Raw genomic sequence first — 23,282 nt, 5'->3', positions numbered from 1 at the left:
GTATGTGTATATGTATGCAATATGTATGATGTATGTGTGTGTGTGCATATATGTATTATGTATGTACGTTTATGTATATATACAATATGTATGTATGTATGCATGCATGCATCTGTATACGTGCATGCAGGTTTGTGCGTACATTAGTTTAACTCGAAAACCATGGTTGAAGACGTCGGCGATAAAACCAAGTCTCGTCATTGCTTCAACAAAGCAAGAGGCATCCATAGAAGGTGATATCCTATGAACATGAATCAAGAAGAAAAAAACTACCTTCCTAGCCCATCCCTCCCTTTCTATAGTTAATAGTTGTCTCCACAGCTGATGCGGGACTCGTAGAAGTCTGGCTTCTCCCTCTCCTTCTGTTAAAACCCCTCCCAGACCCAGCGTTAAATCCTTTCTCGCCGAAGAAGAATGGTTGGGCTGGCTCGAAATGCCCTTGAGAAGTCTCTGTTAGGAAAAGAATAGGTGGAGGCTACTGGGCTCGTACCGGATGGGCTTACGCATAGTATTTTATTCGACGAGCATGCAAATGTGGGAATTCAGAAGTCTTTGTGGCGCTCTTCGAAGAAATGGCAGGGAAAGGTGGTAAAATAGGGGACTACACATGTAGCATTCTGTTGAATAGGCTCTGCAAGGATATGAAGGTTTCAAAGCCGGAAGGGGCCATGGACGTACAACAGGTGGTTTACAATACCATCGTCGATGGATACCGTCGGGTTGGCGACCTGGAGGAGGCATTCGCACCGGTGAGGCAGATGGAGTTGCATGCACTGAAACCAAATTGCTAACTTACAATTCGCCGTGCATGGGCCGCGTAAGTTGCGGAAGATGGCTGAGGCAGGGGAATTGGTGATGGAGAATGAAAAGAATGGAGTGGCCCCGAGTGTGGAGACTTACAATATCCTGATTGATGCCCATGGACGGGCTGGCCGGTTCGAGAGGTGCTAAGAAATTCTTGATGAGATGCGGGAGAAGATGGGGCTTAAGCCAAATGTGGTATCCTATGGCTCTCTTCTGAATGGCTTGTGCAAGAAGGGAAAGCTCCTCGAAGCAGAAGCTATCTTCCATGACATGGTGAATAGAGAAATTTCACCCAATGTGCAGGCCCGTACCATGTTTGTTGATGCATATTGTGCAGCAGGTAAGATCCAGAAAGCCCGTGCACTGTTTGAGGACATGAAGAGAAGAGGGATCTCTCCAAATACCGTAACTTATAATGCTCTCATAAAAGGTCTCTGCAAAGAAGGGCGTATATCTGAAGCTGAAGAACTGACCCTTTGGCTAGAAGATGGTGGTCTGAGGCCCGATGTGGTTACATGCAATATGATGATCTCGGCACGCTGCAACGGCAGCAATACACATAGAGCTTTGGAGGTATATGAAGAGATGGAGAAGTTACGAATCAAACCAACTCGAATCACATATCATGCATTAATAAGTACAATGTGTAATGAAGGATGGAAGAAGATGATGAATTACATCAGCAGATGCTGCAGAGGAATATGCCTCCTAATAGAGGCATTTATAACTTTACAGAATGTGAAGATGAACGCAAGGTTCTTTCTTTACAGAAAGAAATGGCCGAAAAGGGCATATTAACTCGAGAGATGAGAAGAAATAATTCGGTAATGGATAAGTTTGCAGCTCAGATGTGAGTGGCATATTGCTTGATACAGAATTAAAGACTTAAACCAGCAGTGTTGCCGGTAATTTGCTGTTGAAAGGGTTTCCCAAGTGATTGCCTTCAATACCTTTTCCATGTCAAACATGGCGAGCACTTTCTCTTGTCAGAAATTTAAGTCACCACAACACACTCAAAATTTCGCATCTTTCCTCCTTGAGCAGTCAGCTATCTCCTGTTCGCACGGCAAAGACCAGGGAGCATCATTAGTAACTATTCTAGCTGACACAGTAGACAACAACTGAAAACATGACCTTCAATCTAAAAGCTCTCTTAGCAACCAATCCTGGTTCTTTCTCACTTCAGTTAACTGAAAAAAAAATGAGACTTTCTCCTTCTCTCAAAAGGGTTTCTAATCAAGCAGCCACCATATCTAGCTTGACTCGTGAGTAATTTGTGTATAAAAATGCCAGTCTTTTTTCCAACAGTGCATTATCGTTTCTCCATGCCCATTTTGCTGAGAAACATTGGATTTTTTTTATCACCACCATGATGAGCTATACAACTGATTGTAGCCTGGGAACCATAGTAGCTCGATGACCAATTTGAAGTTACTGAGACAATATTTATAAACGACTTACTAATGCGAGTATTTTGCCACACCAGACCACAGCAAACATGGAGCACCCACTATCGACTAAATTACACTTCCGTAGGTAACATATCAAAAACTGGAACGCTTGCACGAGTTATATGCCACTCCTGGCCACACATAACTATGTTGAGTCCTTTATACTGATTTTCTTACAATTCCCTGAGTAAAATAAATTACTAAATACAGATCTAGTTAAAAGACTTGGGAAAAAGAAAAGCAAAGAAAAGAACAGATACTCTACGGCCAAAGTTTAACCATCTGAATAGCTTACCTTCCTCAGCTGCCATGCAAAAAGAGCACCCAGCTAAACATAGTAGATCATACCCACTTCAATGAGGCTGATGTGAGGGATGTTTAAGGCTACCGCCGGGCCCCTGCAATTTTTTCGGAGGAAAGAGTAGGCAACATTGATGACAAACTTCTTTAAAAATGATGAAGTCCTCCTGGCCTTTATATAAGAGTGGCCCATGATATATGCAACTCCTGCCTGTTTTGCTTCCACAAGGGCCATTAGCTCTTCTCTAACCTGTGAGTCCATAGACTCTTCTTCTGACACCTCAAATCGAACCCGCCGTCTTTGGCTCACACTAGGTGATTCTTGCTCATATAGTGATTGCAAGCTTCGAAGGGTTTCTGATTTGCTGCTCCTCACAATGGTAGAGTCACCCGCATTCTCATCAGACTCCCTCATTAACAGCCTTGAGCCAGATGTTTCAGAAGTTCGTATAACAGCCATTCTTCCTTCAGGAGATGTGTCGTAACTCCCTGAGGATGTTTCCTCAGCTTCCATCTGAATGAACTTGGCAATGCTCATCACTAATTGGTTTTCAAAGTTGTCGTCATCCCTCTGCACATCCTTGTACCCATATCTCACAATGCACCTGTACATCCGGTAGGCTCTAGGACCAATCCTACCTATAAGATACCGTTCGTCCATTGGAACATAGGGGACCGGCACCGACTTCACACAAACAAAGACAAGAACTTGATGGAAAGCTGGAAGGTTGGTGACAAAGTGTGAGAAGATAGCAGGTACTCCCGTAACCAGCTCTGTGTAGATAAGCCCAATTCCAGGAACACGAACAATTCCAAGGCTGGGGCCAAGAGTGAGGATCCATTTCATAGAGACCTTGTTTTGTAGGTCAAATTGATATTTCCTTCTAGTGCCATAATGCCAGACATACATGATGACCATAAAAACAAATGATAGCACAAGAGGTGCCCATCCTCCCTGGGGAACTTTCATAATAGAAGATGAAAGATAAACAGCCTCGATTGATCCAAAAAATATAAGGAACAACAAAGCAAGTACGACATGCCTTTGCCATACAAAGATGATAACCAGCGCCATCAAACATGTGGTCACAAACATTACGGTTATGCATGCAATGCCTGAAATTATAAAACAAGTATCCAGCTTAGAAATTAATATATGAGGGTGACTGGTAATATTAGTTAGCATTAAGTATACAAAAGACCTAATACCAATACACAAAAATTAAGAGCAGAAGGTAGCATGAATATATCCAAAGATATGTAAGCATCATTTCTGGGACATCCATGAAAATATGCAATAATAGACAAAAAATTTTGAGCTTTTGCTTTATAATATTTATCAAGTTGATATAGTCACTTACCATAAGCATTTCCAATAACGGTTGTGTCACGAAAACCCATAGTGACAGCCAGACAAAGGACCATGAGAATCCAGTTTATTTCGGGTATGTATATCTGACCATAAATCCACCTTGATGTGTGGACAACCTTGACACGTGGAAAACAACCCAAAGCATGACACTGCTTGACAATTGAGAATGTTGCTGAGATGATGGCTTGGCTAGCAACTATAGCAGCAAGAGTGGCTAACACAAAAACAGGCCAAAACACAGGTTCTGCAAGAAAAATGCAAACACAACATAAACATATTATGCCTGAGAAAATGTTTGCATAATCTGAAGGTATTGACGCTTACCCGGAATGGAATCATAGAAGCTTGTAGGTACATCAGAAAAATTTTTAGAAAGAAATGCTGCTTGCCCCATATACTGCAATACCAGACAAGGGTAAATGACAGCAACAAAAGCAACCTGCACATAGCAAGAATGTCATCGAGTTTCACAGTATAAATCACATGAATCAGGTAAGAAAGTGTACGTGCAAAGATTATAGGTGAAATACAAGTAGGTAATACTAGATGCATCACCTTTCCAAAAAAACAGTGCCAACGTGCCCACCAAAACAAAATCTATATGCTCCTTCAACCTTAAAGTGAATTCTTTATGGTACAAACCACGGTCTGCTATGCCGGTATCGGGCACCATACCGGCTGGCAGGCGGTACGAGTCGGTATGGGCTGCGCGGTGCCGTGTCAGGCCTGTACCGACACAACAGATGAGGCAGGGAAGAGAGCGAACGAAAAAGAGCGAACAAAAAAGAAAAAAAGAGAGAGAGAGGAGGAGAGAGGGAGGGAGAGAGGAGGCCGACGGAGGCCCCGGCGATGGAGGCCAGGGCCAAATTCATGTTTCGTTCGAAATAGGGATCCAACCATTAAAAAATTTGCAATTTTTAAATGAAGTCGGCAAATCATTTGCCAACTTCACTTAAATATTGCAAAATTAATATATATATATATATTAAATATAGTATGCGAAGTCAGCAATAGGTTTGTCGATTTCAACTAAAAATCTGCAAAAATAAAAGGCCAGCGGAGCTCCACCTCCGCGTCTCCCCGGCCTCCGCCTCCTTCGCATGAAGGCTCTCTGGCCTCAGCCGGCCGGCCCCTCCCTCTCCTCCTCTCTCTCTCCCTCTCCCTCCGTCCCCTCCTCTCTCTCTCTCTCTTCCTCTTTTTCCTTCTCCTTCTCCCCCACCGGCGACCGGGTCTCAGTTTGGTTGTCGAACAATCTCAGTCCGCCGCCGGTATGGCTCAGGACGCTCCAAATCGGACGGTTCAAGACGGTTCCACCGACCATGGTACAAACATATGAGAAACAAGAAAATTCCTTGAAGGGTTGAAAGAAATTCAAAGGAGAATGAGGTAGTTAGGGGTAGAGGAGAATAAGTTCAAAGATAATAATAATAATAATAATAATAATAAATTATTAAAAATAAAAAAGAAAAAAGAAAGCTTCTTTGGGGGTTGGAAGGGGGGTATCACGTGGTGCAGCCTCTCCCTTCCTCATTTTGAGAACTGCAGCAATGAGAAACTTCCTCTTATATAGTAGAGCATCATGAAAAAGCCTATCCATTTCTTCAACTTTCTTAAATCTGATTCATAGAAAAATCATAATAACAGAACGACCCCCCTCCCCCCACCCCCTGACCAATAATGCAGATTCTCATCAGTTGCCTTCATTCTGTCTCTTGGCCGTTCATGCATGCCATCCTCTCTTTTGCTTGGTGTACCACACTTTCCTTCACTTGCTGCACTTGCAGCCCTCAATTAGTAATTCGACACAACCCAAATACTTTGAACTTTTCTATTTCTATTGCAATTGTCTTTCTTTCGTGATATAGAACATCTTTGAACAATCAACAGCTATTAGCATGGTCTGTTGGCACCTCCTCCTCAGAGCTTGCTCTTGGGAAAGGTCCAAGGTTCAAACCCTGGTGGAAGAATCTTACCACCATGATGCTCAAAAATGACATCACATATTCCACACTAGTAGAGGTCCATGAAGAACTAATTTTTCATACGCATTACTCTATGTTCTCTACACCTATGCTTCATTATCTAGATTTTCTTGCTATAAGATGCAATTTTCATTCTCTCTTGGTCGTTATTGGCAGCTCATCTCCCAATTGCACTAGTGTGCTGCTATGTTTCCCCAAGATCTTCTGCAGAAGGGCAGTACACCCAGTTTTAATTGGAAAAAAAAGGTGTACATGGGGGTTTGGTTGTTCATTTGGGGCCACAAGGCCAACTCTGCCCTTGGCAGCTGAAGAAAAACCATGAGTTGCAGCCATTTCAGGGAGGTCATGGGGGAACACCAAGCATTTTCCATTGGATTAATTGCTTCCTAATTTTGGCATCAACTAGTTGCAGTTCAAAATGCCTCTAGAAAGAGATTTGAGTGATCAAGGCTCATATTGAGTTTGCACGAAAGTGCCATCAAAACTGTTAAACTAGCCAAAAAATGGAAAGATGACATTCAGATACATAGATGCCCAAGTCAAAAAAAAAAATACAAGGATGTGTTGTTTAGGTGCAAAACAGGATGATCATGCTTTGCCAAACCTCTTTAACCTTTTATTAATGTAACCAAACCTCTTTAACCTAAAACTTCATATCAATCAAATTGTTTTACTCAATACCAGTCCATTGCTTTCCTCGAAGCTTAGAGTACTTTTAAATGCCTCTCTTAAGTCATCATCATCATGCAAATAAATCTCACACTTACCAATCATGCTTCATGTGGTCTCGCTAAATAACAACTCAGCTTGTTTAGCACCTATTATTTTTCACAGAATTGCTCTTACAACCTTTGTTCATCAACTGCAAAGGTCCTGTCCAAGGTCAGCCAAACCATCTTGAATTGGGTAATTCAGGCCATACCGAACTAAACCGATCAAGAACCAGGATGGTTTGGTCCTTTAAAAACCACCGAGCCACCCCCAGGTCTCAACCCTTTCGATCGATCGACCAATCTCTCCCTCTCTCTCAATTGATCTCGCCCCCCCTCTTCCGCATGATGGAGCTCAAAGCTCTATGGTGCGTGTCGCCAAAGACCACTAGTGATGGTAACTCTGACGCTCCCTCAATCAATCCCGACAACAACTCCGACGACCCCTCTTTCTCACTTCCTCTCCTTCTCCCTCTCCCCATCTACCCATCCCTCTTTCGCTTCTTCTTCCCTCCAACCCTCGGTTCTCCCAAAGTTAGGGTTAGGGTTTTCCCTCCCTCTCTCTACCCCACCCACCCCCCTCTCTCTCTCCCCCCTCCCTCCCTCTCCTTCTCCCTCTCCCTATTGTGGTACGCCCCAACATGGTACGGTGTGGACCAATATCGTATCGAACCAGTCACCAACTGGTACAAGCCTCAATACCAATCCGACCGACCTTGGTCCTGCTTATCACACATCTCTTGTTAATGGTCATATGTACTCAAACAGCACCTTGACTTCATTCCAAATACAGAAAACCTCAACCATTTAATGTCTGTCATTCTCATCTTTGTATACCACTTCTCTCGCACCTTCCTTTCTCATTGTTTGGCTATTTTATTTTATGGTCATGCTCAACAACATTTCGAGATATTCAAAACAAATTGTATTAAAAAATCAAGAACTCGAGAAAATAATAGAACAAAGAGAGAGTCAAACTATAAGAGACACCTCAATTAATAAGCACAATAAGATACAATATGAATGATCTCAGAAAATTACTCATTTGCATGAGATCATGAATTACTCATAAAAGTCGTCAAACTACATAAACGCCTGCTTTTTCATCAAATCAGGACGAAAATGGACTGAGAGGTTTGTCTGAAAATTCAATATTAACCAAAAAAAAACCTCTCTGTAATTCGGATGATCATCAAAATAGTGCATGATCTACCTTAAGATGGAAAAGGGGCATAGACAAAGTAGGTCTATTAGCAAGTAAGTGCTTATTATACTACATAACTCAAGGTTTTGCCTGTATATACCATTTCATTCTTATGTATAAGTTCTATCATTAGAATTCCAAATTATAGTCTACTGATGAATTCTGTACATGATTTCTTGAATGTGGTGTCATTGCTCATAAAGTGTGCTTTAATTTTGCAATATTGACTTAACATCCTCAAGCGTGTAAGCATTTACTTTTATCACTTTGCCTCTTGAGTTTCAATATTACATATGATATATCACTGCTATGCATCATCAGAAACTAGGAACTTTGACGTCTCTTGAGAGTCGAAGAAAATGGAAAAGAAAGATAATGGGCATCCACTGCTGTTTACTATAGCAGGGTGACCCAATGGAGACAGTAATATAAATGATCACAAGCACAACTCTATATTTAGTCATGACAAGTAATAAAAAAAAGACAAGTTTGCTTTTGCATTAGTTAATATTCATTTGAAAGAAAAGATTTTTGCTTTCATATCATCATATTCACAATGGCACTTTCTTCTTCTAGACAATTTCTACTTGATCACTTCTCTTTCACAAACACTGAAACCTCTAAGAGAAAATAAACAGATATGTTTAACTACCACACCTTAATGGATGAATCAGTGAAGTGGCCAAGATCCGCAAACATAGCTTCAGTACCTGCAGATATCATGAAAATTCGACATAAGATGCTACTAATAGATGAAAATGAAAAGCATCTTGGACTGTGTTCAGCAAAATAACCTGTAATACAAAGGAGTATTCCCCCTAAAGAAATCCAGCCATCTTTTCCTGTCCTTCTGAAGAACTTAATGATATAGTGTGGAGAAAGAGCATGATAAATTGTGGGGTTCCAGCGAACAATATTGTATAGACCAATTACACCAATGCACAAGAGCCAAATGATAACAACAGGTGCAAACAGAAAGGCTACCCTCTGAGTACCTCTATGTTGTAAAGCAAAGAGGCCAACCAGCACAATGCAGGCAATAATAATCACCTCAGCTGTGCATTAGATAATATAGCATTCTCAGAAATTAAGCAGATTAATGAATGATATTTTACATTTTGTTATATAAACAGCTAATATAGATGTCATGACAAACAAGCATTTTCTGATGCAGGAAAACTTAGAATTATTTCTGCACAAAGTCAAACTAGAGTATTTTCTCTGTAACAGGTATAAATCTATAAAGGTTGTTATTAAGCAGGTGTTATTAAAAATGCTAATTAAATAATAGAATATCATGTTTGCAACCAACCACAACTGACATATTTGCTTGAAAAAATAATTTTTAGTAATCTCAGCAATAGTGATAAGCCTTGCGAAGAAAGGAAACTATGTAGAATTCCTGAGTTTTTCGTGGATGATTAGATCCAATAACAGGTAGAAAATTAGCACCAAGAAGGCAAGGATAAGAAAGATGGTAGCTTCATCACAATAACCAAGAGATTTGCATGCAGAAAGAAAAGAAATGATAGCAAAGATCAAAAACCACAGGAGAAAAAAAGGTCTTCTTTGATTTTCGGGGTGTCAATAGATCAGGCCAGGTCTAGGTGTCTAGCTTAGATCAGATCAAATTCAGGTCATCTCAAAAAACCTTTAACCTATAACTGACCAATTTACAATTGGGTTAAAAAGAAGAAACCCATGTCCGACTCATTTACTAAGAGTAGCAGTAGGGTCAGGTACAGGTCAAGTTAGATATGGATCAGGTCGAAAATCTGTCAACTCAAACTGAATTGTTTATTAAACAAGTCAAAAATCCAAACCCAAAGCTGACATTTTATTAAATAGGTAATCTGACCAGACCTGCATAACCCATTTAAAAAATAGGTTGAATCTGGTTAAACGAGTTGAGCAAGTCTTAAATGGGTTAAGCAAGTCCTAAGCGAGTGAAATGGGTCAAGTCATGGCCTAACCTAATTAATAAATGGTCAAAATGGGTTTAGCAAGTCAGGATTCTAAATCTGAACCCGACCTATTTAATGAACGGGTTAGGACGGTCGACTCGTTTATGATCCGGACCCATTTATGCCAAACCTAAACCTGCCTAACATGGGTTGGTTATGGGTCAAACTGGCAGGTCGGGTTATAAATTGTCATTTATTTTATGAGGACTCGTACCCAACCTACAACCTAATTTAAGGCTTAACTTGTAAATTATATACCTTTAAAAATGAAACTTAACCAAGGAACCAAGAGGGGATCCAGTGTTCGGCACCCAAGTAAAGTGGGAGTAGGGGTCTCAAGGGATTAGGTTCAAGTTGGATCTGGCCATATCCATACCTAACCAAAATATATTTGTTAAATTCAAACAAACCCAAACCCATTAAACGCTATACACAAACACAATATTGGACCCAAAAATATCAAGTATTAGGTCGGGTTACAGATAGAAATGGATAATTTTTTTCCTACACTTTTGGACTATTTTCTCAAATTATTTAATGCACCCAAAATGCTACCTCATGAACTATGAACACAAAAGCATATAATGATATAAAAATGTAAGTTACACACATGAATGTATTTATATATGTATCTATGTGTGTGTGCGTATACTCTATATGTATGCATACGGTCAGGTCAGATTTCAGGTTTCGAGTATGGATGTACCTAAATCCAAACCCGGCCTAATAAGACTTGGGTCTAATTTCAGAATTCAAACCTGTCTCAATAGCTTATTGGGTTTGTTTTTCATATCTAAACCCTAAGTTTTGGGTCAATTTTGGCTCAGGTTAGTGGGTTATTGACCTCCATTGACACCCCTATCTGGGAGAGATAAAGAAAGAGAGGAGAAAATAAGAAATAGAAAAGAAAACATGGTAAATCCCAAAAATATTTTCTGCTCCACTTCTTTCTCCAATAATGTTTAATGCAAGGAATGCTGAACCAACCCATACCGGTCGCGCGTTAAAATATGGTACCGGATGGTACCGTCCCGTATCGGCCCGAACTGGTCCGTACCAGTTCCAATTTTTTTTGGGCTTTTAGATGTGTGAACCAGACCGAACCAGTGGTACCGATTCGTATCGGCCTGAACCGGTACCGTACCAGTCCGGTAGCCGACCAGTACGCCTACTGGTACCAATTCGGCGATCCTTGGTTTAATGTCTCTTAACCATGAACTTCATCACCTTCCTAATCACCCAATCTATTCCTTGACTAGCCCATAATTCTCTGAGTTGTGAGCACTATCCTAGGGGCCTACTAGTGCTTCAAGGGCTTGTCCACTTTATCATTAACTAGGACATGCTAGCATGCTTCTAGCATTCTTGTTGATGCCATCCTATAAGTCTCTGCGCTAGACATGGCAAGTGTTGACACCATATGGTTAGTAAAGTATACACAATGCCGGATATATTTAGCTTGCTTCAAACCAACCAAAAGGTCTAATCTTTCCCATCCTAACTCCTAAACACTAAAAGCCTAATCCAATTTGATCAAGGTTATAAAGTAGCCAAAATAAGGCCTTATATCTACCAATAACTTCCAAATCATTATCAGTGCAAAAACGCCACTTCATATTCCAAATGAATTAAACAAATCCAATTAGTTTCATGCAAGGTCGGAGACCTGGTACCGGGCACCATACCGGTTTTTAGGCGGGATGACTCGGTACGGGCCGTGTTGAGCCTGTACCAAGAGAGGGCACGGCACAGTGGGAGAGAGGAAAAGAGAAAGAGAGAGCGAACAGGGGAGGGAGGGTTGGCAGAGGCCGTGGAGGGGGAGGGGCAAAGGCCGCAGAGGACGAAGGGAGCAGGTCACGACTAAAAAATTTTGCGATTTTTAAGTGAAGTCGGCAAATTTTTTAGCCGTGGTCAAATCCCTATTTCGTTCAAAATAGAAAAACCGGCCATGACCTCACCTGCTACGGCCTCCGCCAGCCCTCCCTCCCATGCTCGCTCTCTCTTTCTTTCTCCTTCTCCAGCTCCGATAGCGGTCTTATTTACGTTGCCGGAACCGTACTGGTGAACCATCGGTACGGCTCAAATTGGCCGAAACCGCCAAATTCAGGACGGTTCCACCGACTTTAGTTTGATGTATAGTATGAACGATGATATGATTAAAAATGTTTATGTTGTGATTCACTTCGGATAGCTAAAAATTATTACTCTTCTGCCTAAAGAAAGAGAAAAGATTACTACCTTACATATTAATATTTATTGCACTTCATATAAGCATAAGGACAAATTCTATTATATAGGTGATAGACTCATAAATAATGTGCTTCATGGTGGTGAAATGATTAAAGAATGGTTTATCTGACATGATGTGGAAACCATTAGAGGATTTTCGAATCACACAACCCTTACATTAAATGCACCCAATGTTAATGATCATTACATAAATAAAAAGATCACAATTTTCATAGGCTCTTCCTAGTACCTGCTCATAAAGCTAAACAGTGTATTAGTAAATTCACTACTATGTGTATACAATACCAATACCCTAACATAACCACACATATACATGAGTGCAAGATGGATTGACCAATATTATACAATCACACATGGCTTCAAACTTTTAAAAAATACATATATATATATATATATGAGCAATAACTCAAAAGTGAATATTTAAAATTCAAGATATGAGTAACACTTTAAGCTTTAGTAGCAATGCATAATTAAAATTTTTTTAAAAAAAGTAGTAGGATAGGAGAAAGCCTGACCAAAATTGAAAGATGGCGGGACGCAATCACAGGTCATGGGTACCACTATCATAATAATTCCTAGTTTACAAGTAACAACAACTGTTAGACTATTGGATTAGAAGAAAGGTGGTCGGTTCATGCATCCAAGTTCATCTCTCAGGACCTTCTTTTGTTTTCTTTTCTTTGTAGCAAAAGAAGATAAAAAAACCAACAAGTGAAATTACCTAGGTTCAATACTTGGAGAAACACCTCCAAGCTTCAAATTGGAATCTATTCATTTGAAAGGGAAAAGTAATCCTATAGTTTTAGAAATTATAAGTTTGACATTAAGATATTAAATAAATTTCTAAAAATCATACTTAAAAAATTTGCAAAATTATTGAAAATTTCTCAAATTGTTCTTGGTTTGTCTCTTGACCAAACGATTCTCTATATAATTCTCCAAAATGAGTCAATCCAAAACTATTCAATTATTCTGGAATTACACACAAATTTTATGATTTATTGATGAATTATTCATGACTTCTTTGAGAAATGTTTATGTGTTACAAATTTTTGCCATATATCATTGCTAATACCAATGGTTTTTCTTCTATCACTTGTTATTTTGCCTCTCCTATACTTATTTTTAAGTCAATAAACTTACAAATATTTTAGAAAGTTCATATTTTTTTAGTTTGATTATTTTTCTAATTCTTTGTTACCTGATATCTTTTCGAATTTTCGAAAAATTTTCTGGATTTTCCCCGAATTCCAAATAATTACATCTAGCCGACTTGTTTCCGAATGTTGAATTTGTGACTATGCTAAAAACAACCAGCAATTTTAAATTGCATATATCCTCTCTTTTTTTTGTTTTGGGTTGGGGGGGGGGGGGGGGGGGGGGGGGGGGGGGGGGAGGGGGAGGGGGGATACTTCAAAATTGATGCATACCATTATGTAATTTCTTCGCACGAACTTGCAACCCAGAAATGGATGACAACACTGCAAAAAAGAAAAGGAAAGAAAAACTTAAAACTGAGGTGTAGCATGAGACCAAATGACAATGAAATAATTATCTTATAAAAAAAAGGCAATGTGTATCAAAATTGACAGGCATCATGCAGAAAATAATCAAAATAGAGAAAAAAGTGCAAATCTATGGCATTGTTACCAGAAATTGCTGGTGTAAGAACACCATCACCTATCACCATGCAAGCGCCAAATAGAACTATAAGAAGTAAGCAAGTTCTCAGCCTTTTATGCTTCTCTAGAAACCTTTTCAATGGAGAGGTAATCATATTGCGAGACATTTGTCCATGCCTATAGTAAGTAGAAAGCTCCTCATCAGCTGCCTGCTGATTCGGAAGCAAACTGAACTTTGCATGTCTGCAGAGGAGAGAGTATAAAGCAAATGGTCCTCCTATACCAAAAACCACAAATCATCATTACAAATTGAATAAGAAAACAAAAAATAAATAGATAGTCAAAGGAAGCTTCCGGGCTCACCTTCACCATTATCATTAGCACTCAAGACAATGAGCACATACTTCAGCAATGGGATCAGAGTGAATGTCCAAAAAATCAAGGAAAATACACCAAATATTGTCTCTTCATCTTGATGACGGCGTAGCTTCCCAGAAAATGCACTTCGATACACGTAAAGAGGAGATGTACTCAAGTCACCATACACCACCCCAAAACTTTGATATGCTAAAAGAAACAAGTTTTTGTAGTAAGTCTTCCAGTGAATCTGCAAGTTGATGGACCAACAGATTCTCCATTATTAAAGGATAGTATTGCATTTTATCAGATACGCTAACCATATAACTGAGAGGTTCCTAAGAACATCTCGAAGCAAAATTATGGTTCAAACCTAATAGGCACAGTCATCACATACCACTATTAATAGTTGATTTGTACTACAAACAGTAAATTTTCATTATGCAGGCAAAGGTAGGTTAATGATTAGCCACTGCCCTGAGGCTTGCATCTTGCCAACAAAACAAACCAAAAAAAGAAAGAAGGCAACAACTCAATTGCCTTTTGCTTATGCGACACTTCAAAAGAAGTATTTTCCTTTGTTCAATACCTCCCATGTAACAACTCCCCCAACCCTTTCTCTAGGGCGCCTCAAGCAGAAACCAAATACTAATGTTCAATGTAGGAATAAAGAATTCTACAAATTTAGGTGTAATATCTAAGTACCGAGAGCCTTTTCATACATATCTCTGTTTTCGTATAGCCTTTCTTTTTCAGGTGGACTGTTTAAAGTCATATGATAATATGCATCTCCCTGATCCAGGTTCCAATGAAAAATTATAGACAACAAATAAAAGAATTAATTATTAGGTTTTGGTCATGAAAGACTGGCAACTGCAGAACATTAAGGTGAGATATCGAATTCATGGATCTCGCCAGCTGTGCTAGTTTGTTATCTCCAATCAATTGAGATAGTATGGATACAAGTATGCCGCATAAGATTTCCCTTAGCATAAATGAACACGAATAATATCTTTGTCAACATTTTTAATACAAAAAATCACAGTGCCAACAACTGTTATCATGATCAATTGGCACCCCACACCTAAGGGGCTGCACTTCAGGAGGTCCAAGGTGCAAAACCAGGGTATTGCTTTAGGAAAAAAAAAAATCAGATAATAAGTATTGCTTTGGAAACTAAAATCAGGTAGTAATTTGGAGCAACTATCAAATCCTCAAACTCCTCGACTCAAGTACAAGTAGATAGGTCGTAAGTTGTAATTATTTAAACTACTATTAGCACCAAATTACACATATAAGCTTCACTTCTAAATTATTTCTACAGTAGTTTTAAAATAGAAAAGATACTTTTAAACAAGGATTTAAATCCCGCAAGACAGTAATGTCCTAGTTCCTTCTTGGAATGGGAGAACCCGCTGTCATTCCCCATCCTGATGGCACTCTCAGAAGGTACCCTCCATCTCCCTCCCTTTCTTCATTCCTTTCTATCTTTATTTGTTTTTCCTTTTTTTTTTTCTTCTTTCTTTCATTTGTTCCTTATTTCCTTCCTTTCTTTTTCTTCTAGCTTTCTTTTTTTTCTTTTTCTTCTTCTCTCTTTTTCTTATCCCTTCTTTTCTTTCTTTCCTTCCTTTTTATTCTTCTTTATCTTTCCTTTCTTCCTTCTTCTCTTCCTTCTTTTTCTTCTACCTTTCTTTCTTTTCTTTTTCTTCTAGTTTCTTTTTCTTATCCCTTCTTTTCTTTCTTTCCTTCCTTTTTATTCTTCTTTATCTTTTCTTTCTTCCTTCTTTTCTTCCTTTCTTTCTTTTCTTCTACTTTCTTTCTTCATTTCTTCTTCTTCTTTCATTTCACTATTTTTTTTCTTCATCTTTCCTTCCCTTCTTTCCCGTGTGAATGGATTTTGGAGTCCCAACCTACATCCTAGTCCCATTTTCTCACAGGAATGGGGCGGGGCTGCCGGGACGCACCCCTTCCCGCCAGGACTTAAGACTTTGCTTTTAAGTATTGAAAGTTAAATACTAACAAAAGTCTGATTTCCATGTATTAGTAAGTATACACTTGACTTGTGTGTTATTTGATAAATGTTCAATTTCCTTCTCGGTTCTTTTCCATTTTTTAAGTTAAAATTCTCGGCAAAATCATAACTCAATGGATCTGGAATCTTACATCTTGAGCTTGATGGAGTGCCATACAAACTAACGTGTTCCATGCACATAACCATGCATCTGATTGTGATGATGATGATGATGATGATGATGTAATTTTCAGTCTTAACCATTGAGTATAACTAAAGAAATAAAGAATAATCAATTCAATATAAACTATATCTGCATAATATCTGGTTGTCGTATTAATATAATTTAAGTCAATGCAATCCATACTATGAAGATTGACATGCCCTGCCACAAGTAATGCAATGTACTCAAATTAGCAAGAGGGACAGTCATATTATTCCCTGTTTCTCTAATTATGATGAATAATTTTCCCTGACACATAATAAATTATCTATTTTATTTGGCAGCATCTTTGCCAATTTCTACTGGCCACAACCTCCCCGAGCAACCTCCTCAGAAATTATCCTTCAACTATACAAGAGGGTTGTTCCAATCAGTCCCATCATATATTCTGTCATAGAAGAGGGTCGTTCTAATTCATCAATCATATGTTCTTCCAGTCCTCTCTGCAAAAGCCTGGATACCTATTTTTTCGGTACCCCACCAACACCACAGTGCTGCCCTTCATACCCTATGCTCTGTTGCACACTTCCCCCCTACCTACGATCTAATTACTTTTTCGTTGAAACAAATTACATAACATTTACAATCTGACAACAGAAGGCCTGGCATAGTCACAGCTAAGATCCTCTCTTGGGTAGGGCTCCTGGGTTTTCTTATCTAGGCTGCTCCAACTCTTTCCCATAGAACGTGATACGGGGTACCTTATTGCTTAGTCTGGCTTTTTTTATGGAAGCTTTAACACGGCTGGACGAGCGGCTGGCCCGCCGGTCAGGTAGTGATACCGCTATTAAAGAAGGAGATACCCCATACGTTTTCCTCTTTATATTCCCTAAGCTACAGGATTAAACATACAAACAAAAGGCACCAAATTCCAATTGCACTTAAAATCCAAACTTTAACTAAATTTCAAGTCCTCATCCAAAATCTAAACTATTAAACAGACAACCAAAACAAAGTACACCGTTAAAGCCATTACTTACAAATCCCCAATTAGATAAGCTTCTTTCACTTCCAAATATCTATATAATCTAGCTTTAACCATCTTACAAAGTAAGTTTGCTTTTCCTTTAATCCCAATATATACCATGTCAAAAGAAATTAAATGAAAATATCACTCAATTGATAATCATAGATGTCTATGCAATCTATACTATGAAGATTGGCATGCCCTGCCACAAGTAATGCAATGCACTCAAATGAACAAGATGGCCAGTCATATTATACCCTATTTTTATAATTATGATGAATAATTTTCCCTGACAAATAATAAATTATATATTTTGTCTGGTAGCATCTTTGCCGATGCCACAACCTCCCCTGAGCCACCTCCTCAGAATTATCCTTCAACTATACAAGAGGGTTGTTCCAATCAGTCCCATCATATATTCTGTCATAGAAGAGGGTCGTTCTAATTCACCTGTCATATGTTCTTCCAGTCCTCTCCGCAAAAGCCTGGATACATACTTTTTCGCTACCCCACCAATACCACCCATACCTTTTCCTCATTATATTCCCTAAGCAACAGGATTAAACATACAAACACAAGGTACCAAATTCCAATTGCACTTAAAATCCAAACTTTAACTAAATTTCAAGTCCTCATCCAAAATCTAAACTATTAAACAGACAACCAAAACAAAAAAGTACACCGTTGAAGCCATTACTTACAAATCCTCAATTAGTTAAGCTCCTTTCACTTCCAAATATCTATATAATCTAGCTTTAACCATTTTACAAAGTAAGTTTTTTTTTCCTTTAATCCCAATATATACCATGTCAAAAGAAATTAGACGAAAATATCACTCAATTGATAATCATAGAAGTAGAGAGAGTACAACTCCTTCAATCACGTGAATCTATGAACAAATATTAAGAACGATAAAGTTTGGAAAATTAGATAGCCACAGCGTCGCTAACACTAAACCCTAACCGCAGATTAATCAAAAAAGATAAAAAAAACAATAGACACTGCTCACCCTCTGGTTGTCGGAAGCCATCCCTCCCTCCTGATCCATCGCGAGCGATCCCACCGCCGCTGCTGCTATTATCTACCGCGACGAGCGAATCGAAAGGATTAGAAAGAAATCTCCATTTCAAATCCGTGGGAGGTCGCCGCGAAACGAGGAAAAAGATCGATCAGAATCAAAAGAAATTTGAGGGGAGAGAGAGAGAGAGAGAGACGAGTGGGTTGGTTAAAAAAGAGTTGGGGTGGGGGGGATAACGATTTGAGCCCCGGCGGCACCCTGCACATAGCCAACGCTGAGCTGGAGGGATGTGGTCACCGCACCCGGAGTCATGGGTACTGTTACCGCAATTGCTGGGGACGATCTCACGCGCTCAATTAATAACAAGAAAATTATAAAAACTTGCCCAAATGACATGGCTAAGCTTGATCTCCCACTGGTCTTGTGATCTTCTACTAAATAAACCAAATTCTGGATCTGTGAATCTCAATGTTTTCATTTCAGCATATTCTAGAAATATCATTTTCTTGCATATCCATGTCAACCTATAAAATAACCATGACTACAAGTGGGACAACTTGGTGTTGTCTTATAATTGTATTTTTCTTACATATGAAAGTAAATTATAAGATGCTGATGCTATTCATATGAGGTCATCAAATTTAATCTATAGCTCGTATTACAATCATGGATAATGCAAAATATTTTGAGATTTTTTTGATTTAGTGGTGTTAATCTTAAAATCTAGGCAAAAAAAAGTTTGTTTGAAATTAATATAAAATATAAAGTACTCAAGTCAAACAAGTTTGGATACTATCTAGATTAAGATTGAATCAGATGTTATATCCGATAATCATAACCATCCATGAATCACATGACTATCTCCGGATTATAGGTTCCTACATGTTACATAGGCATTATACTTCATGTTTTCACAAAACCTATACAATAATCATGGGCCATCATGTGATACCTAAATAACTCTGGTTGTAGGATGAGATCTCAGTTGTTGAACCATTAAGCTGGTGAGAAGCTCGGGTCAAATACGGTCCATTGAGGGATCGAAGTGCGAGTAAGAAATGGGAGGTGAGGGGATCCCCATCATCCATCTAAGAATTTTTGTAGGCAAGTAAGAAGGAAGCGGGCTGAGATTGATGTGACAGCGCTGGAACACCGCGGGGGAACCGTGTGCCAGTGCCATTGTGCGGCCCCTGTATTTGGCCGCATGAATCCAAACAATAAAATAACAAAAAATATTTGTCGCACCTACTCTAAAGGACACCCACTTCCAAACTCCGTTCATTGAATGGCTGGCCAGATGGGGCCCACAAATCTTGTTGTCTTACGCATTTGGAGCTTTCTTCGCGTGGACAGGATATGGACAGGCAAGACTTTCAAAAGAAAAACCGAAAAAAAAAGGGTAATTATTTGCGGGCCTACGTTTATAATAAAATATATATCACTATTGTCAAGTTAAACGTGTAATCTAATCCAACCGTGTCGCCAGGAGTTGACTCCAACAATGAACCTCAGTGTGGAGAAATTGATGCATTCTTGCCTCTTTTTAAAAACATTTTTTTTAATTAAAAGGTCTTATTTAGATATATAATAATAAATGAAACTAATATCATATAATATGTAATAAAATTAAAATTATATAACTATGGGAATAATTGTGTGAAAATTTTCATTCCTGTCAAAATTAGTTCTCAAATCACCCCTATTAAACTTCCTTACTGATCTTGTTTCAAATTCATTATCGATAAACCTTTATCAAACCTTCTCATTAGGTATAATTCCACATGCTTGTTTCAAGATCTATGAAAATGGGTTTTGATCATTGACCGAAAATTCCTAGCCAAGCCCTTCGATCTTTGAAGTTATAGGAAATAACATTGGCGTTATATAAATTTTTAGAACAACTGTCTGTTTCAAGTGAAAACAAAATAATACACATGTAAAGGTTATTTATGCATATATTTTTCATCAGAACATCTTAACTATATGATACTCATATAACAACTAAAGTGAAAGAAATTATTCTCAAGCTTTATGTTTCAGACTAGTATTGTTCCTGCAAGATGTAGGATAACATTAGAAGATTTTTAGAAGAAAATATAATAAAGATGGTTGCTGCAATTCTAAGCTAGGCCAATCCATGTTCTACTTCACTTCATACTAGCAGGTTTGCCTATGTTAGGGAATATTCATATGAGCTAAGCTTACATCCAAATACTCTAACCTGATTTAAGAATAGGTTCAGCTTGCGACAGCACTAACAAAGCTTGATTGAATGTCTTAGCTAGGTCTAATTGGCATATATGTTATATTATATCATATGAAGGCCATAGTTAAAAATGTATAGCCTGAGTGCAATTCAGGGGACCTTAGACCAATCTCAGGTCAAAATATATCAAGCTGCGGACTAAATAGACTCGAGACGACATTGAGTAATGTTGGGATTCATTTGGGCATGGGACCTTGGACCAATCTCAGACCAAAATATATCAAACTGAGAACTAAATAGACTCGGGACAACATTTTGAGTAATGTTGGGATTCATAGGGGCTAAATTATAACCTGCCCTAGGTTGCCTATTCAACACTATGAGGCTGTTTAAAGTTCTATAAGTGAAGTTGTATGCCGCTTTAAGTTGTCAGCACAGGCCAATCTACTTGTTTGGATGCCTGCAATTTAAGTTGCATTATAAGTTTAGTTGCTCATTAAGAACTTAGGGCTACATTGTGATATGTCATCTCCAAACTGTGAGACAAGTTGCAAGCACTCAAGTAGATATTGTAATTTAGAAAAGGATTTTCTTTCTTCCCTTTTTCTTTTCTCTATTTTGCCTCCTTCTCTACTGTGGCTGTTGCCCATCCCCTCCACCTCTACACTGCCATGCACTACCTCTAGTCTCTAACCTCACCCCTTTCTTTCACTTAAGGCCGACATCACCTCCCACTCCCTCCATGTGGGCACCAAGGTCCACACCGAGGCCCTCATCATCGACGGTTTTGATGGCAACCTCTACATCCATAACACCTTTATCACTCTATGTACATGGAGTGCTCCGACTTCATATATACTCGCTTGGTGTTCCACAGAATGTCTATCAAAGATACTTGTTTTCTCAAAACTCTCTTCCAAACACAAGACATGAGCTTCCTTGTAAGTCAACTATTGTAACTTAAGTTGCAATGCAACTTAAAATTGCAGCAGATAGCCAAATTTCATGCTTGAATAGTGCAAGAAAAATGCCCATCTAATAAGATCCATGTCAATGTAGATGTTAAGAAGGCCATGAAAATGAAAAGATTTGACATCCATGGTGAAAGCATATCTTTTTTCTGCCCATGATATATTAGTTGGAACATCTTCAGCCTATATGCTGATGGAAAGTTGATTTCAGCACATATAAGTTTCCAATTCCAAGAACAAAATGGCAAATTGGGTACCATATCCTTTTCTGGCCCTAATCTCAAGCTCACACGTAATCAATAGATAATTTGGAGTACGGTAACAAACCTTACAATTCCTGATAATACAATGCCAAATGTTCCCCTAAATCAAATCTGTTATATAGGCATAACAGCTTAATATATAATCAGGAGCATAGCAACAAACCCATTATGTTTTTTCTAAATATTTCAATTTCTTTTAAGATAGATAATTGTTAGAATCCAAAGAGTCATGAAATTCTGTTTATTAAAAATCTTCTAGTTGTAAACATATAAATCTACCATAATCAACATATTATTTTTTATGAGTTTACCATATGGTCAAAATTTTACAATGAGGAACGAGAATTAATCTATTTAGTGTTTGCAAAGTTCGTCACAAGATATATTGTTAAATAAACCTTAGCAATATTCAAGGCAACAATGCTCTATCCAAAATTGTCCTTCATCCCCCCCCAAAAGGATCTGCTTTCCATTTTCATTTGTTAGGAAATGCATAGAGGTATATATATTTTCTTTTTGTTGCACCATATAGGAGACTCAGGTTGTATCTTTTGTGTGAAAGAAGGATTCACCTTCTGTTACATGAATTTACCGTTAGATCATCCACCACACAGATCTTAAAGCACTCCAAACTCCATTCTGCATATAAAGTGAGCACTGGATGAAAAGGATTCACCTTCATTTGCTCGAATTCACCATTGAATCATCCACCACACATATCTTAAAGCACTTTGAACTCTATTCTGTACAGCTCTCAAAATAAGCAGCGGATGGTCCAACTCCAAAGAAGACCGGTGCAACGGAAGGTGAATCCTTCTTTAACACGAAGGACACAAACCAAGACTCTACGAAAACTTAAACCTAGCCTCGTGTTATGATCGTCCATTTATAAAACCAATAGGTTGTTAAATAGCCCCCAAAGAACACATTATAACAGCCATTAACTTTTTCAGCCATAATTTATATATATTGTAATTTTTTGTTGGTAGTTAGTTTTTTTTTCTTTTTTTTGTTTTTATGTAGACTGTTGGTAGGGAGGGGAAGGATGGTTGGGATAGGGATTGAGAACCAGTCCGAAACCTAGTATCAAGATAGAAAATTTCAATGCTAAAATTTAAATAATACAAAGGTGAAAATGAACCTAAATGAAAGCCTAATCAAATGAAAACTTATATAACCTAATACAGGCTTAGACCTGAATCATAGGCAAAATAAGACTTCTTAAACTCAAGGGTTATTAAATAGCTCATTTTATCATTGAATGACTAGTTAAAAACTAAAGTGATAAAATTTCATAGAAGGTCCTTTATATGCCTGCCATTTGATGATGACTACTCCTTCGCTATTTCGTCTAGTCCTTCAAGCAAATTTTTGATCAGCTGGGCCTGTTTTCATATGCCTACAGCCCTTATACTGTAATGGTTATACCAGTCGGCTACTGGTATGGTATTATTTAAAACAGTTCTACTGCTATTGCTTAAAACTTTGGCATAAATGCTATCTAGTTCACAACTGAAGCAAATCCAATTTTACAGCAGAAGCAAATCCAACCTGCTGTCAACCCCAAAACCTAATCAGCAAAGTCCAACATAGCTTAAGGAGTTTTC

The 23,282-nt window shown here is 38.5% G+C and overlaps 1 protein-coding gene across 3 annotated transcripts; it reads right to left on the bottom strand.

Moving 5' to 3' along the window:
* Nucleotides 1-1,398: 1,398 nt before the first annotated feature.
* KUP3 (K+ uptake transporter 3) lies at nucleotides 1,399-18,641 on the bottom strand. 3 transcript variants are annotated; one of them, XM_008803890.6, is made up of 10 exons: nucleotides 18,227-18,472; nucleotides 14,023-14,266; nucleotides 13,688-13,936; nucleotides 13,468-13,518; nucleotides 8,618-8,878; nucleotides 8,481-8,533; nucleotides 4,252-4,366; nucleotides 3,917-4,171; nucleotides 2,551-3,671; nucleotides 1,399-1,859 (listed from the first exon to the last, which is right to left on the bottom strand). In XM_008803890.6, exons 1-9 carry the CDS (start codon nucleotides 18,263-18,265, stop codon nucleotides 2,584-2,586), a joined length of 2,355 nt encoding a protein of 784 aa, XP_008802112.3. In that variant the 5' UTR covers nucleotides 18,266-18,472; the 3' UTR covers nucleotides 1,399-1,859; nucleotides 2,551-2,583. The 3 variants fall into 3 exon arrangements, with proteins under 3 accessions (XP_008802112.3, XP_088558901.1, XP_008802111.3); XM_088702775.2 differs by having other exon boundaries at nucleotides 14,023-14,226; XM_008803889.6 differs by lacking the exon at nucleotides 1,399-1,859 and having other exon boundaries at nucleotides 2,316-3,671; nucleotides 18,227-18,641.
* Between the last annotated feature and the right edge of the window lie 4,641 nt (nucleotides 18,642-23,282).

This window comes from Phoenix dactylifera, chromosome 8 (genome assembly GCF_051530095.1).
Source record: "Phoenix dactylifera cultivar Ajwa chromosome 8, Ajwa_hap1_PhDact_Kaust_v1.1, whole genome shotgun sequence".
In the NCBI taxonomy this organism is placed as follows: domain Eukaryota; kingdom Viridiplantae; phylum Streptophyta; class Magnoliopsida; order Arecales; family Arecaceae; genus Phoenix; species Phoenix dactylifera.
Note: the sequence above shows the minus strand (reverse complement) of the source record. Positions and strands in the feature narration are given on the sequence as shown.